Below are 16,614 nucleotides of genomic sequence, written 5' to 3'. Positions count from 1 at the left end.
GATTTTTTTTTTTTTAGCCTATCAAACCTTTTGACATGAACTACCAATGATCTACTGACATCCTAATAACCATATCAGTGCTAATGATGACTAGGGTACTTTTTTGTCCTTACTCTTTCTTTCTGTTTGTCTTATGTTATTTCTATATCCCTCTGGTAATTGCTTATTTCCTTATCTGCATCCATTGTCTGAATTCCGATCATCACTTATGTGAGAGGAAATGCCTGAAGAAAGTTCCTCCTGCGCATGTTCTACTGAAAACAGCAGTGGCACATCAAGCCAATGATTCACAGGAGAAGTGTCACCAGAGAAGCCCTCTATCGCCTTAAGCTTCCTTCCGGACTCACAACCCTTATGTCTGCAGATAAGACACAAATGTCTTAAGACAGGGGATATTTCAGTGCAAATGTTTAGGTATCTCACTATTCAATTTAAAGTCACAATGTAATTCCAAAATGATACCGACATACAGAATTCATGATGCAAAACACTGGTTGTTTATCCTGTAAGATCTTTAAAAACAAACCTTGTTCCACTATTTTGTGCATGACTGTTCCACTACTCTAAAGGTTCCTAGTGTTTGCTTGCAATGTCAGTGCAACTTTTTGTGGTATAAGCCACTATCAAGAGATCAATTAAGAATGTTTTCCTTTTTTCTTTCCTTTTAATATTGATTGAATTGATAAATGCATTTCTTTTAAAGAGGACGATGTTTCTGTTCTGGTGATAACACGTAAGAGATGCACACTTATGTGCTTGTTTACAGGCATGCACAACTAACCTGGCATCGACTGAAAATGTCTGCAGGGGTGAGGTGGACGTGGAAATGTCTGAGAACGTGCACGGCCTGGTCACGTGCCTTTTCTGAGCAGTCCAGAGTCAGGCAGCGGCCCTCTCCGACCTGTGAGCGTAACTATACACACAGACACACACATACACACAAAGTCACTGCACAGGTTTTTTGGTAAGCAGACTAGGGCTCTGTACTAAAACCTATTAAGCTGCCTACAGAGATAAACTACCTATGTAGGCAGTAGGATGCAAGACAGCTTACTGAGTTTGCATGTCTCTCAACAACTCAGACACACTTACTGTTTGGTAGGGCTGACCAGCAGTGAGGATGACACGACCTTCAGCACGAGCCAGCTGGAGGAGAGAACATAACATGACTGCAAGTACATTACTTACTTAACAATAAATTAATTCCATTACTTTTTTTTCAGATAATAATAGAGTTATTTATTTGTGCTTTGACACAACTACTAATACAGAGATTTATATGAAAGAGCACACCAATAAAGTCTTTAAACTTTAGAAGGAATTTTCCTTAAATTTATTTGCAGCTGAATATAACAATTCTTTATTTAACTGTAGGAGACTCTATGGGGCTGTAGATACTTGACGATAGCACGACTGTACGTACATCTGGGAGCCTTACTTTGGTAGACATTTCTGTTTTTTTGCATTATTTGGCCTTTTGTGGGCATATACAGGTTAAACATCAAAGGTCCAAGGATCGAGCCCTGAGGGACATCACATGCCATCAAGGTCCACTCAGATTTTTAGTTAATTATTATTTCTAAATATGATCTGAGACAACTGAGGACCATCTTATAAAGACCTATTAAGTTTAAAAATGAAATTTAACTAAAGTGGTTGTGTCAAATGTCAACAGCGGGTGACTGATTGTCTCACCTCTGCTGCTACTTTATGGTCATCTGTGTTTTCTAGCATCTTGACGTCCACCCCCAGACAGCGCAAAAAACGTCCCAGACCCTGTAGCATGTTATCACAGACCACTCGCAGCTCTGGTGGCGTGATAGTGGGCCCTTTATACTCCGAAGTCATCTTTAAACAGTCATCCATAGAGTGGGGCTCACTCGCCTTCTGCCGAGCCTAAAGATTAAAACACACCACAAAATCATTGGTGAAAATTATATTATTTGACCTTTCAATAACCTAAACTGCTCTAAAGATTGTGATCCAATATAATGCATCAAGAAAAAATTTTGGCCAGGCCAAACAGTATTACAGGGCCTGTCACAAAACTTCAATTTTTTCCATATTTCTTTAAAGTTAATTATAAATTATGCATTAAATATGCAGCAGCTTTATAAAATAAATGGGAAAATTACTATATATAATCTAATAATACACAAAGTGACTAATGACAAAAACCCCACAAAAAAATAAACCATTTTGAATGTTTGCCACATTTTTAGTTGCACTCCTATATTTTTTCACCATAAAAACTCCACATGTTCTCAGCTACTTTTATATTGAATTTTATGACAGTAACTATGACAACAGAGCAATTTTCAGGACTACAGGCTCATAAAAAGCACAGTAAGAGACCAGTGGACTGACCTCTCTTCTTTTAGACTGCTTGTTCTTCTCTTTAGGTTTCTTCTCCTCACGGCTCTTGGCCAGTTGGGCTGAGGGAATGGAGCGGAGGTCCTCTGGCAAACCAAATGCCTTTGGGTCCCGGGAGAGGATGAGGTAGACATCTAGCAGGCAGTATGCATCAGTGGCTAAAAAAAAAAAAAAAAAGGCACAAAAAAGAGATTGAGACCAGGTTTGAAAATGTCATGCCACTGCTCATGAATTGTGTGTTACCTGCATAGCGGAGTTGGCTGGTTCGGAGAGGTCGGCGCTCCCAGTTGGAGAGTTGCTCTGTTTTGTTCAGTGGTTTTCCTAATATCTGCTGCACTAGCAAACTCAGGCCCTTCTCCGCTGGTCCCTCACTCACTTCCACTGACCGACACCCTTTGTTTCCCAACCAGCACCGTTGAAGCTGGGGGAACAGAAGTCAATTGTATAAAGAATCAGCATAGGTTTTAAAATCAAAATATGGTTGGGAATATCCAATCAGCAATGGTTAGCTAGGGGGTCATTTGTAGCAGCACCTCTTGATGGACATGAAGCAGGTCCAGAACTCCTTCCATTTTCATTGGCTCTTCCCTGAGCTCAGGCCACGTGCTGACCAGACTCCGCAAGTCTCCAGACATCCCATAACCTAGACACACACATACAGCTAGCAATGCTTTCCAAAGATGACGACAGAGTTACCATGTCTTTCCTGATAGCCAACCCACAGTTTACTAACACAAGAAATATGAAGAACATCAGAAATTCGGTGGCTTGATTTGCCTTAAGTTTTCCTACCCAGTTTGAGGATGTTCTTGTCTGAAAGCAGAGCTCTGATGAAGTTCACTGTGGTGCTGTGGTGGCTAATGGCGTGAGCACAAAGGTCTAACAGAAACACCCGTTCCTGTACGGCCAGCTGGATCAGAGCCACACGCTGAGAGGATACTGTGCCAAAACCGGCTCTCCATTCCATGTCTATTCCCACCACACAACCAGGCTGATGAAGAATGAGAAGAGAGTTACAGAAGACATTTAATGCAAAACAGGGTCTTCCTTGTTCTTCAGAAATAGCCTAATTAAAATTAATGTGAAAATACAAACTACATCAATACCCAGAGGTAAGCCAATCATAACAGAGGTCTTAAAGGTACAGTAGCAAAGGGTTACCTTTAAAACAGCTTCTCTGCACAGCTCAACTTCATCTAATGACTCTACAAAGAGGACGTTTTCTCTGGGCAGAGGCAGCTGGTAGTATTTTTGCATATCAGACTGAAGAGGTGTCCAAGATTCGGGTGGACCGCTCACAAAACACATCTCTCTATGACAAGATGACAGAAATATACTTGTGAGGTTGATGGTTGTGTGTGTACTTTGGCTTGTAAGCCAAAGTATCTTCGCAAACAGTGTCAAAAACAGACTTGTGTCAGAAGGTTTGTGTGAGGGTTACAGTAAATATTATTATTATTGGAATGGAAATATTTATGGGAGGACTTCACAAATATAGTTTCTTAAGTCTGTTTGTGTGTGTGTGTATGTGTGCATTTGATTTAATACTTACAGCTGCTTCTTGCGGGAGAGGCTCTGAATTTTGTCCCAGACTCCTAGGGGAAGCCTGTTTCTGGGTAAGTTGTAATGTGCAGCCCACTGGGCAGCAGTCTGGAGGCTGCAATGTTTAACCAACAGCTGCACCAACTGTATCTGGAGCTCTGTATTGCCTTCAATCATGGCCTGAGATCACAACACACACACACTTTTTAAAAACTCAGTTAAAATGTTTAAGTGTTTAATTAAAACAGAATTAGTGTTACCTGAACATGGTCTCTCCAGTTCTCTTCCGACATGCTTTTCTGTCAAACAAAAAAACAAAAAACAAAGCAGACACATCACTGCAGTTCTTAAAACTTTAACCTCTGTAATGTGATTTCTGAAAACACAAAATATTTAGTGGTAAATAAAGGGTGAGACTTTATTTTATGAATCAAGATTTGATTGGTTTATAAGTAACTAATACAACATTTATGTTTTTTCCCCACCAAAGTGGATTTATTTTAGCTTTATATTGTTCATCATGTCATTTTAGAGACAGAAGATGTTACATTTGATTACATGACACTCATTTTCCATCCTATCTATTAATTTATTGTTATTATCAGGATAAAAGAACCGCCATGTCATAATAAACAAACAAAATCATTTTTTGGTGATTGACTGACTGATTTATTTATTTGCTTGGCATAATCTTTTATTATTGGTTCTTTAGAAAAAGAGTAAAATTTGAATAAAAATGCTTTACTAATTATTTATAAATTATAAGTAAGCTACAGAAATATTATAATAAATATTCTAAAAAATACATTTCATTTTTAAAAGTTAATTACTAATCTTAATACTATCAATTTAAGCATTATATATTAATCATTATTATTCATGGTATTTATATTATTGATTTTTTAAAAACCTGTCCACAAAATCAAAGGCATGTGGTTCAACCAACATGCAGACACAAAAACCATAAAACAGGAAACTACATCATGGAGAGGAACCCCTGAAACCCTAATGACTGTGTGCAAAGGTCAATAAAGTCAACCCTAACCCTAACCTAAGTCTCTTAAAATATCAGGCAATTTGACCTTTTAAGTCAAGGTTAGTAAAACGTCAAAGCAAGTTGTAAAATGTCAAGTGGTGCGACTCTCCAAAGCCATAACAATATTTATAAATTAATAATTAAAAAAATATATAAAAACAAAACATTTATAAAAAAATATATATATATGAGTAAGATATGTACACTCCCATTTATTCACGCTTGGTAATTATTTCATATACTCACTCTACATAAAAAATAGTTGATATATATTAAAACTTATTCACGCTTGGTAATTATTTCATATTCTTTCTTGACAGTTACACTAGTTGAAATATATTAAGGTCACAGAAGTGAATCTAACCTGAATACAAAGAGTAGATTTCTAAGACACCTTTACATATTTTTGGCTAATGTGAAAAAAAATGGCTGTGAAAAAAGGGAACCTCCTCACCTCGCCAAAGGTTTTGTACATGAGAAACCTCAGTGAATCCAGCTTCCTCTTATAGACAGAATTAGAGCACAGACCTGTAGCAAACACAGCCCGTGGGATCAGTGTAAACATCTCATACACACATTCATAAACCTACACACAGCCGTGAAGTGAAACGCTCACACACCTGGATCAATGCAGAATTTCTCCATGAGTCTGAACACATGTTTACTGAGCAGCTTGGGCTGGATCTGGTCCATCTGATGTTTTGAGAGAACCACGTTTGGGTATTGACTGAAACCACACAGTGAATACATATTATGCATTGTTTATTAATTGTACATAGTTTTGCAGAATCAGGCATCAAAACTCTAAAATGTTTAATAGAAAAGATGAAAATGATAAAATGATGGATAGATGAGTATTATAATATGAAAGAACAGACTATTATTATTAGCAATAATAACAAGAAAAATAATGATTTTTAAATATTTATAAATTGTACACAATTTTGCACAAGTGAAATACAAATATTTTTTTCATTATTAATTAATTCAATTTTTTCTTATGTAAAAATTGAACCATAGATATTATTAACACTAAAATTTATATGAAGTTTAATTAATTCAACTTTTCCTTATGTAAAAATAAGTCATCAAAACACTAAAATTTATATGAAGTTGGATGAATGATAAATTACATAAATTAATCATCATATGAAAGAACAGGTAATTATTATTGTTATTGAATAATAATAATAATAATTACAAAAAAATCAACCACAAAAACAATAAAAAATAAAAAATGTCACTTAAAAACAAGCATCATAAAATCACCTTATAAAAAATTTAAATATGATAGAAAAAATTATAAAAAATAATATTTAATTAATAATAATAAAAAAAAAATAATAATAAAAAAAAAGTAATAAAATAAAATATATAACATTAATAAAAGATATAACACTTTAATATTAAAACAACATTAATAACTATAACATTAAATAAAAATAAAATATTTTCCACAATCACACTAAAAAAACTTAAAACAATTAAAATATTTGCCACATTCTCCCTAAAAGCTCTTAACACTATAAAGAGATGAAATTAATGCATAGGCAGGGTGTTAAAATTTTAACATTATATTTTGCAAACTTTCAATAATATTCAATATCTATGGCATACATATCTCAAAATATTTAGATGTGCTTTAATGGTCACCTGAGCAGTGCCTGCATGTTGAAGTTGGGCTCGCACCAGGAGTCCAGCAGTGAGACCAGACGCTGCTGCAGGTCAGGAAGGTCACGCACATACAGCTCCGCCAGAGACAGCTTGTCCAGCAGAATGAGAGGAACACACATCTAAGAGCACACACAGGACAGCGGAAATGAGACGGACGGTCCAGCTTAAAACAGTAAAGGTCCAGCTATTCATCAAGCTGTGTGAACTGACCTTCTCCATGTCCAGATCTTTCTGCAGTTCCACTTTGACACTGAACATCAACGCCTGCCATAAAACACAACATTTCATGTCATTACAGCTTATGTTGCACAATATATTGCTTCATATTATATTTTTATTGCCAAATATAAGCATTTTCACTTATTAGTCATTGAAAAGACTGATTATATTTCATATTCATAATAAAATAATAATTCAACTGATTTAAGGAGATATTATTAAAGACTTGGAATGCGTGGAGGGCTGCGTGCTAAGCTAGGCTAAATCCACATCGACCAGCTCTGCCCAGCATCTTCCTTGCCAATGTACGGTCTATGATGAACAAGATGGACGAACTAAAGATCTGGACCCTCAAAAAGAAATGGCTTATGGACTGTAATGTTATGTTTTTCACTGAAACATGGCTCTGCAACGATGTCCCCAACAGCGTGGTGCATATGGATGGACGCTCTTTCTTCAGGGCTGACAGAGTAGCAGCAACCTCTGGTAAAAACAAGGGGTGGTGGAGTATGCATTTATGTAAACAAATCATGGTGCACAGACTCTGTCATTGTTGATACCTACTGCTCTGGTGATCTGGAGTTCCTGATTATCAAGTGCAGGCCATTCTATCTACCACGTGAGTTACTTGCATTATTGCTGCTGCAGTTTATGTACCTCCGGATGCTAATGCTAACGTGGCTATGAAAGAAACTTTGTGCTGCTATTAGCAAGTTACAAAACCCTGCACCCGGATGGAGCCTTTATTGTTGCTGGGGACTTTAATCACTGCACTTTAAGATCTGTTCTCCCTAAATTTCACCAAAATGTCTCCTGCACTACAAGGGGACATAAAACATTGGACCACGTTTTATGACTAATGTGGCTGATGCCCTACAAAGTCACACCCCTCCCCCACCTGGGTCAGTCTGACCACCTCTCTTTGTTCCTGCTCCCCATGTATACCCCAGTCATCAAATGTGTGAAACCTACAATAAGGACTGTTAAAATCTGGCTGGAAGGTGCTGACTCCCACTCTTCAACATCAATTCCAGCACACAGACTGTAGTGAGTTTGCTGCCCAGCCACCACAGACTCTCAAATTAACATTGACATTTACACCAACTCTGTCTTGGAGCACATCAACAATATGTGGGGCAGAGTGACCACACAAAAAAATAAAAATTTTCCTCCAATCAGAAGCCCTGGATGAACAGAGAGGTTCGCCTCCTGCTCAAAGCAAGAGATTGCAGCCTTCAGGTCTGGAGACCGGGAGGCTTACAGCTCAGCCAGAACCAACCTGAGGAAGGGTATCTGCCAGGCCAAAACTCGCACATAAAACACAGAGGATTGAAGAACACTTCAATTCTTCAGACCCCCGGGCGTATGTGGCAAGGCATACAATCTATCACAGACTACAAACCACCCAAACACTGTGCCCCCCCCCTCCAGCACTGCCTCCCTCCCTGACGAGCTCAATCACTTTTATGCTCGTTTTGATAAAAATAATAAGGAGATCTCACTCAAAGCTGAGCATCAATCCAGTGAACCTGCCCCTCACACTCTCCACCTCAGCTGTTTACTCCACTCTGTCTGTAAGGTGAAGCACGGAAGGCAGCTGGCCCTGACGGAATACCTGGTCGTGTGCTTAAAGCCTGTGCGGAGCAGCTGGCTGAGGTCTTCACGGACATTTTCAATATGTCACTGGCCCAACCCCCACAACTGTCCCCACTATCTTCAAAACCTCCACCATCGTACCAGTAACCGAAACACTCCACTCCCTCGGTACCTAACGACTTCCGTCCCGTTGCACTCACCCCAAAATCATTGCTAAATGCTTTGAAAGGCTGATTGCATCCCCACTTAAAAAATCCTGTCTCCCTGCAGTACACTAGGACCCATTTCAATTTGCTTATATCGCTGCAATAGATCAACAGAGGACGCCATCTCAACGGCAATTCACACTCTGCCCTCACCCACCTGGACAGTCAAAACACACATGTGAGAATGCTGTTCATTGATTTCAGTTATGCATTTAATACTGTAATCCCTCCCAAAGCTGATCTCTCCAAGCTCAGCCAGCTTGGAATCAGCACATCCACCTGCAACTGGATTTCTTGACTTTTTGACTAACAGACCTCAGTCTGTTAAATTAGATAACCTCTCCTCCTCATCATCATCACCCTGAACACCAACGGCGTGCCACAGGGCTCTGCGTACTGAGCCCTCTCCTGTACTCCCCTATTCACCCATGACTGCGTTCCTGTTTATGGCTCCAACACCATAATCAAATTTGCAGATGACACCACGGTGGTAGGTCTGATCAAGGACGACGATGAGTCAGCCTACAGGGATGAGGTGCAGCACCTAGCTGTGTGGTGTGCCACCAAACAATCTGGAACTAAACACCCAGAAAACAAAGGAGATCATTGTGGACTTCAGGCGGACTAGGAGTCATGCACACACAAATCACCCATCTACATCAACGGAGCTGTAGTGGAGCGTGGTGTCAATTTTCAAGTTCCTTGGCATCCACATCTCTGATGACCTCACCTGGTCCCATAACACCCTCCACCCTGGTCAAAAGGCACAGCAAAGCGCCTTTACTTCTTACGGAGCCTTAAGAAAGTTCACCTGAGTCCCAGGATCCTTGTGGAATTCTACCGCTGTACCATTGAGAGCATACTCACAAACCTGCATCTCAGTGTGGTACAGCAATTGCTCCGCATCTGACCGCAAAAGCACTCCAGCGAGTGGTGAAAACTGCTCAACGGATCACCGGCACCCAGTTAACTTCCATTGAGAACATCTATCAGAAAGCGCTGTCTGGGCAGGGCAAGAAACATCATCAAGGATGCCTCTCACCCTAACCATGGACTTTTCACTCTCCTTTCCATCCGGCAGACGTTTACAGGAGCACTACGCTCTAGGACTAGCAGGCTCAGGAAGAGCTTCTTCCCCGAGGGCCGTGACCCTTCTGAACGCCACACCACCAATCTAACCGGCACCTACTGTACTTTATTACTGCTGCACCTGGTCAAAGTACTTTACATACATGTATTTGCACTACTCATATTTTGCACATACTGCACACTGTTCTAGTTATCGCACTGTAAACTAGTTGTTACTGTACAAAGGACACAGTAAACTTTTCTATAAAAATATAATTGCACTACTGTTTTTGCATAGAATTCATTTTAACAATACTTTTGCACACTCATCCAACTGTATTTATTACCACTGTTCTCACGATGCTGCTGTTCATAATGTGTATATATAATCCTACATTGCTCTGTTCATAATGTACATGCAATCCTACACTGCATTCCTATTTATATTCTGTATAAACTCTGCTCAATACTTTATATAGCAACCCCACTGTACATTCTGTAAATCATAGCTTCACTTATTTTGCACTTTTTATGTATATAAAACCTATATTCTTGCACATTCTGGTTAGATGCTAACTGCATTTCATTAGCTCTGTACTTGTACTCTGCATATTCAGTTCATAATTTAAAAAATAAGTAATACATATTATATTCATAATAAAATAATAATTCAGTTCATAATTTAAAAAATAAGTAATACATGCTAATAAAAAAAAAGATTAAAAAGCCTAATTTTACTTGGAGTAGATTCATGTTTTTATATTTTGGGGTGCTAACAAAAAAAAACAAAAATTAGAAACCCGAATTTAAATAAAACAATTTTAATAAATTATCAAAAAAAAATTAAATTTAATTAAATTATTTTTTTTTTATTTTGGGGTGCTATGTGACCTGAACAAAATTTTGATTCCTGCATTTAGTGATAGTAAATATTATATAATTTTTTTTTCTTTGTTATTTAATTGTCGTAAAAAAATAATACAAAAAAAAAAAAAAAACAGCAAAAAATAATAATAATATTTTTTTTAAAAAAAGAAAAACATATTTATTTGTTTGTTTGATTGATTTGGGGGGTGCAATCTGACCTAGACATAATTTTGATTCCTGCATTTAATGACAGCAAATATGACTTTTCTTTTTTTTTTTTAGACAGTCACTCAAAATTCACACAAAAATATTTGAAATTAGAATATGTGACCTCAGAATTTTGTCCAAAAAACAAAAGAATAAAATAAAATAAATAAAACAAATTTTATTCAAATAAATAAATAAATATTGCCCATAGCTGACCTTGCTATATTTTTCAAATACTAGCAACTATTGTCTTTTTCCTATATCACTGTATTGGAAGATATTGTAAAAGTGTCACTCAGCTGGTGACGACTTCCTCTCACCTCTTTGAAGCAGCAGCAGTCATGCAGGAAGTCCACATGTTCCAGCAGCACTGGTCTTTTCAGTGAGCTCAGCTGATAAATCTCCAGCAGGGGGTCCATGTACCCGGGATGAGAGTCTGTGAGGAGCCCCAGGGCTTTCTTCTGCAAACGCAGTCTCTCTTCTTCCCTCAGGCCATTCAGACTGGCCTGGGGATTACTGGTCCTCCAGCGCATAAACTCTGAGAGAATGAACTGGTGCAGCGTGCTGGACTTGCCCCTCTGGACGGTAAGGCAGCCCTCCAGGAAGCCCAGCAGACCAGCCAAGGGCTCCTGCATCTGCGTGAAACTGCTCTTTAAAAACTGCCGCAGCTGAAATAAAATAAAATAAAATATTTCATATAAATTAAGCGCCATCAACAGTATTTGTGATATAATCACAGACGGGGCTTAGCTTAAGCCAGGACTAGGCCTTAGTTAAACTAAGGTATTTAAGCAGCTTTTATAAAAATGCCTTAGAAGAAATGTTACAGGTGTGCATCTTGAGACAGAACAATGGCACTTATTTATTTTAAGATGCTTCAAAGAAAGATATTTTCAGTTGAGACAGCTCAAACATGCATTTTAGTCTGGGACTAGCCTTAAGCCTTGTCTGTGAAACCGGAGGAATGACTATTTAAACTAAAACGTTTTAACATGTCCCTTAAAAAAAAAAAATATGCAATGAACTGAGGGACAAGTTAAAATAATTTTCTGTGGTCATAGACATTATACCATAAATGCAAACGACAGAACTCAACTTGCAATCATTCTATTAATTCAATGTGGTTACAACTCTGATTATTGCATTTAAAGTCTAAATTATCCTCATAAGGGCTAAAGGAGCAACTGAAACCTGGAGGGTGGGGCACATTTTAAATGCAGGGGTCTTTGAAAAGTATTGAGTATGTCCTAAAAATTGGATTGTGAGAAAGTGGTTGGCTAGGCCTCTCTCTCATGTGATCTTATCACGAGCGTCTCACCTCTAATGAGACGCTCACACGCTCAGCTGGAGTATAATTACATCTGTTTCTCACCTCCTCCTGCTCTTTCCTGCTCCACAGGCCGCAGAGGTGCTCCTGCAGGGCAGGCAGGTCAACACCTGGGGCAGCACACATGACAGCAGGGTTACACACAGTCACATTCAGTCTGTTTTCACTCCACCTCACAAATTCTCACGCTCACTGTACTGCATTTGGCAACGTTTGACCAGTTTTTATAAAAGCGTTGCAGGCCGGACTCAAACTTGTTTTTCCCATATCAGCACCACAGCTCAAAATGTCATTGCTCATTATTCTCAATCACTTTCCAATTCAAAGTTTTTTTTTTTTTTTTTTTTAAATCAAGATATATTTTAATTTATATCTAAAAGGCTCATCCACTCAAGTGAATTTGGAGTGGGACTGCCTGCTATTTCCACAGGTTAAACAGTTCAAAGTCCAAATGCAGTTGCAAACTCTCTTTCCACAATATGACCTTATTTCAACAAGTAAAACCTGACTGGTTTGACCATAAAAAGTGGTTTCTATATAGTTGTAGAAAACTGGTTGAAAAATCAGTAATGACAGCTGAAAATGAAAGGCATTACATTTTGATAACGGTTGCAAACACTTTTTTTTCCTTCAGTAAAATGCACCAATGAAACATTAATAAGGCCAGGAATGCATGAATGTTTCATTTTCGTATTCACTTTTCCCGCCACTATAAGACTTTACCAACTTTTCCCTTTAAATCCGGGATACAGGCTTAACTATTTTACTTCCATTGTGATGCACTCCTTGACTCTTTTTTCCCAGTCAGCCATTGTTACATGTGGATACTTCACACCGCATTTGAATTGAGCAAAAAGGGCCAGAAAATTAACATTTAATATGCGTAACAGGGAAAGAAAGGAGGAGTCTACTGTTGTGTGTGATTTGTTGGGGCTTTGTATTTCGGGCAGTGATTCCAGGCCACAAAACTCTGAGAAGATGAGCCATTTTTTGAGGAGGAAGGCGGGGGCGAGACAGGACAGGCCGGTGACAATGGGGTAACGGAGGGGAGGTATACGCTCCTTTGAGGAGCCCTGAAAGCAACAGCCTCTCTCATGCTGTGTGGCCAACACCTTCCTTCTCCTAGCCTCTCCTTCTTCCCAGGGCTAGTTTTCCTGTCCCCCCCGTCTTCGTGTTTGTCTCGGATTTCCCTCGGAAAGGGCAACACGGTGGTCACATTGTAAAAAATCCAGCCTGGGAAAGTGGTGCAAAGGGCCCACCCCCTCGTCCCATAAGGCTGCATGGAGATCATCGGATTTGCCCACAACCCTTCCTTCATGAGCTTAAAAATTATTTAGGATAGTCTTTTCCCATAAGCGAGCTTTCCGTGATCGGTGCGGCGGCACAGCGAACGCATATAAGCGCGATGACACACAAACACATTATATTCTCTGGTCTTTGTCTCTACTCCACCCTAACCTCATTCTTCTCCAGGCATGGGAGGAAAGTGGGGCGGAAGGACATTAAGGAATGTAGACTATGCAGCTAGTCAATGGGAAGTTTGAAAAGTGAGATTGTTGTTGAGGGAGACAGGTATGTACTTACAGAAGTCCATTTCATGTATTGCATCCAATCGTGGAGCGAAAGACCCGAGAAACAAGCAGAAACTACACTACAACTCTTTAATCGAGTGGATTATTACATTTTTTGAATGTGCAAAATTGGCTGTGATGATGTTGACTTCGCTAAGCCAATGCTAAGGTCATTGTTATTGTTATTACAGCAGTTGCTTCATCCATCAGGATCCGATCGGATAGGAAAATGCAGTCTTGATATGATGAGTGGTTAAAAAATAAGTGGGCTTGGTGATGTGAGCCGAAAAAGAAATGGAGCAAATTAGGTTTTTTTAATGAAAGCTTTTATTATGAAATATTGTGCACCAATAATTGTTCACAATAAGACTAGGATCATGTATTAAGAAAGTAAAAGGGGACAATTTTGATGTAGGGATGCATAAATATTCAATTTATGGCTGATACTGATAGATTAATAATTATTTTCATATTATGACCATCAACTGATAAATAGACAATATTACATTTCTATATTATTTTGTTTAAATTACAGAACTCTAAAAATTTAAATAATAACAATAAAAACAATATTATTAATTATTTAAGATGCAACAAGTGGATTTAAGCATCACAACCACATTATAACATACAGTAAATTTCCACAATTAAATTGTAAAGTTTTTGAAGGCTACAATTATTTGATTAAAAATATATTAAAAACATAAATAAATTTTAAAAAACCTAATAAACACAAAATAAAAAAATACATAAATCATTCAAATACGATGATCTCCTGCTCAATAAAAATATCATACTCTAATCAATAAAAAAAACAAATTTTAATCAATTGTAAAAAAAATTTTATTATTAATTTTTTAAAATCTGATTCTATTTTTTTTTTTTGATTAATATAAAGCTCAAAAGAACAGCATTTATTTAATTGGGAATATTTTTGAACATTAAAAATGTCTTTACTGCCTGTAATGATAAGGCTTTTGTGACCTTGAAGAATAAAAGTATTAATTTTTGAATAAATAAAAAAAAAAAAAAAACTTACTGACTCCCAAACCTCTGAAAAGTAGCATAAATGAATATATATTTAAAATAAATAAAATAACAGCCACTAACCAATAAATGGCACATGTATATTTGTATCCCATTTGTTTTCATATTCGTTCTAACAGCTGTTCCTAGGACTGAGTCAGTAATAATCATGCTAGCATTAGCACAATGTTTAATAAAGAGTATCCAAGAGTCGAATGATGTTTGAAATGTACCTTTTGATTGTCCTTGCAGGCTCATTCTTATACACCAGGTGGCGCTGTCTGGACTCCACGCTTCCAAACCCTGCACCAAAGAACCCAATCATTGTTATGATTGTAAAATTCATGGAAAAACTGATTCCCAACACAGATCTACTTAACAGGCTGCAACATGCTTAAGAGACTCTAACACGTCTACCATTGCATAATTCTTCTGCCCGGTGGATTTTAATAACATTCATCACCGGTTTATAGCCGAAACACTCTCTCAGAATGGCTCTCAGGCTGGGAAGTCACAGCAGGGCTTGCTAGATGACCTCAAACAAATGAGTGTAAAATTAAAATGGTTTTTTCCCCCATGTAGCAATCCCCAAAAATGCAGTTTGGCAGCTGCTCTTAATGTTGCTCGACGTGTGAGTGGTTTCAGTGAGTTCTCACACATTCTCAGGCAGCTTTTCCCAAAGTCAGCAACAGTTTACTCACAAAAAAAGTGTTATATATCGTTCCCTATTGTATTCGCAATGCTTCAGGGCTAAGATTTACCTTCTAATTATGAGGAAACATATAACACAGCTTTTTTCCTAGTTTGTTGAAGTGATTGGTGTTGAGCAACAAGTGCCTCAGGTGTCGGTCCCCACATGAACACGTCTGAGTGTCTCACACACAAACACGTCTCCCTCCCTGTGGGAACAGCAGCCTGCCAGCTGGCTAGGCCGCATGCTTTTGAGGATGTTTTTTTGGTCTGGAGTCTGGACTGTTTCTCTCAGCAGTCTCAGGGAAGCTCTCGCTCCTCTCCTCTGGGCTTCACTGACATCTAGTGGACACAGAGACCCCTCACACAGCATCAAGCATCAAATCCTGCTTACTCAAGTAAATTCAAAAAATATCACTCAAACAAATTCAAAAACTAACTTTACTTTAGTGGTTTTCTTTGTAAAACTTCTACTTCACTACATTCCAAAGCATGATGTTGTCATTTTTACTGCACTACATTATAATTGAAAGCTCTTGTTTTGTTTTTACCTTTAATACTTAAAAAATGTTGTACTTTCTTTTCTAACGTAATTAAGTATTGTATGACATTATGCTTTGGAATGTTGTGAAGTATACATGTTGTGAAATAAAATGTTTTTCTAAAGAAAAAAAACCTATATAAAAAAAAAACTAATTATACAACAAATTTTACAAAAAAAATACAAACCTTATATAAAAAAAAAATACAAATATAATACTAAAAAAAATTTAATTATATGACAAAAGTTATATACAAAATATGTAAATAAATAATTCTTAATTTTATATATATATATATATATATATATATATATATATATATATATATATATATATATATATATATATATATAAACTTACTTACATTTTTACTTTAAAAAACATTCACCATTAAAATGTCAAAATAGCATATTTTGTATATATATTAACTACCGTTCAAAAGTTTGGGATCATAAGATTTTTATTATTTTTTACCAAAGTTTCTTGTGCTCATCAAGGCTGTATTTATTTGATAAAAAACAAAAAACAAAAAAAACAGAAAACCCTGTTATTTTGTGAAATATTATTGCAATTTTAACAGTTTCTACTGTAATATATTAAAATGTAATTTATTCCTGTGTTCAAAGCTGAGTTTTCAGCATCATTACTCCAGTCTTCAGTCACGTGATCC

General features: G+C 37.4%; 1 protein-coding gene across 3 annotated transcripts in view; it reads right to left on the bottom strand.

The window, feature by feature from the left end:
• The window catches only part of exd3 (exonuclease 3'-5' domain containing 3), a 50,995-nt gene that overhangs the window by 31,742 nt on the left and 2,639 nt on the right, over window positions 1-16,614 (bottom strand). For 2 of the 3 annotated variants that reach the window (XM_042732241.1, XM_042732243.1), the window contains exons 2-18: window positions 14,946-15,015; window positions 12,161-12,225; window positions 11,109-11,456; window positions 6,836-6,889; window positions 6,605-6,744; window positions 5,572-5,678; window positions 5,406-5,479; window positions 4,176-4,214; window positions 3,926-4,095; window positions 3,535-3,685; window positions 3,166-3,364; window positions 2,907-3,016; window positions 2,617-2,794; window positions 2,368-2,531; window positions 1,696-1,896; window positions 1,093-1,146; window positions 782-913 (exon numbers count right to left, since the gene is read on the bottom strand). In XM_042732241.1, coding sequence (XP_042588175.1) covers window positions 782-913; window positions 1,093-1,146; window positions 1,696-1,896; window positions 2,368-2,531; window positions 2,617-2,794; window positions 2,907-3,016; window positions 3,166-3,364; window positions 3,535-3,685; window positions 3,926-4,095; window positions 4,176-4,214; window positions 5,406-5,479; window positions 5,572-5,678; window positions 6,605-6,744; window positions 6,836-6,889; window positions 11,109-11,456; window positions 12,161-12,225; window positions 14,946-15,015 — 2,256 coding nt within the window. Of the gene's footprint in view, window positions 1-781; window positions 914-1,092; window positions 1,147-1,695; window positions 1,897-2,367; window positions 2,532-2,616; window positions 2,795-2,906; window positions 3,017-3,165; window positions 3,365-3,534; window positions 3,686-3,925; window positions 4,096-4,175; window positions 4,215-5,405; window positions 5,480-5,571; window positions 5,679-6,604; window positions 6,745-6,835; window positions 6,890-11,108; window positions 11,457-12,160; window positions 12,226-14,945; window positions 15,016-15,473; window positions 15,736-16,614 lie in introns of those variants that run through there. The other variant, XM_042732242.1, reaches the window with a different exon arrangement.

The sequence above is a fragment of the Cyprinus carpio genome, chromosome B10 (genome assembly GCF_018340385.1).
Source record: "Cyprinus carpio isolate SPL01 chromosome B10, ASM1834038v1, whole genome shotgun sequence".
Taxonomy (NCBI): domain Eukaryota; kingdom Metazoa; phylum Chordata; class Actinopteri; order Cypriniformes; family Cyprinidae; genus Cyprinus; species Cyprinus carpio.
This window is presented reverse-complemented; position numbering and strand designations above follow the sequence as displayed.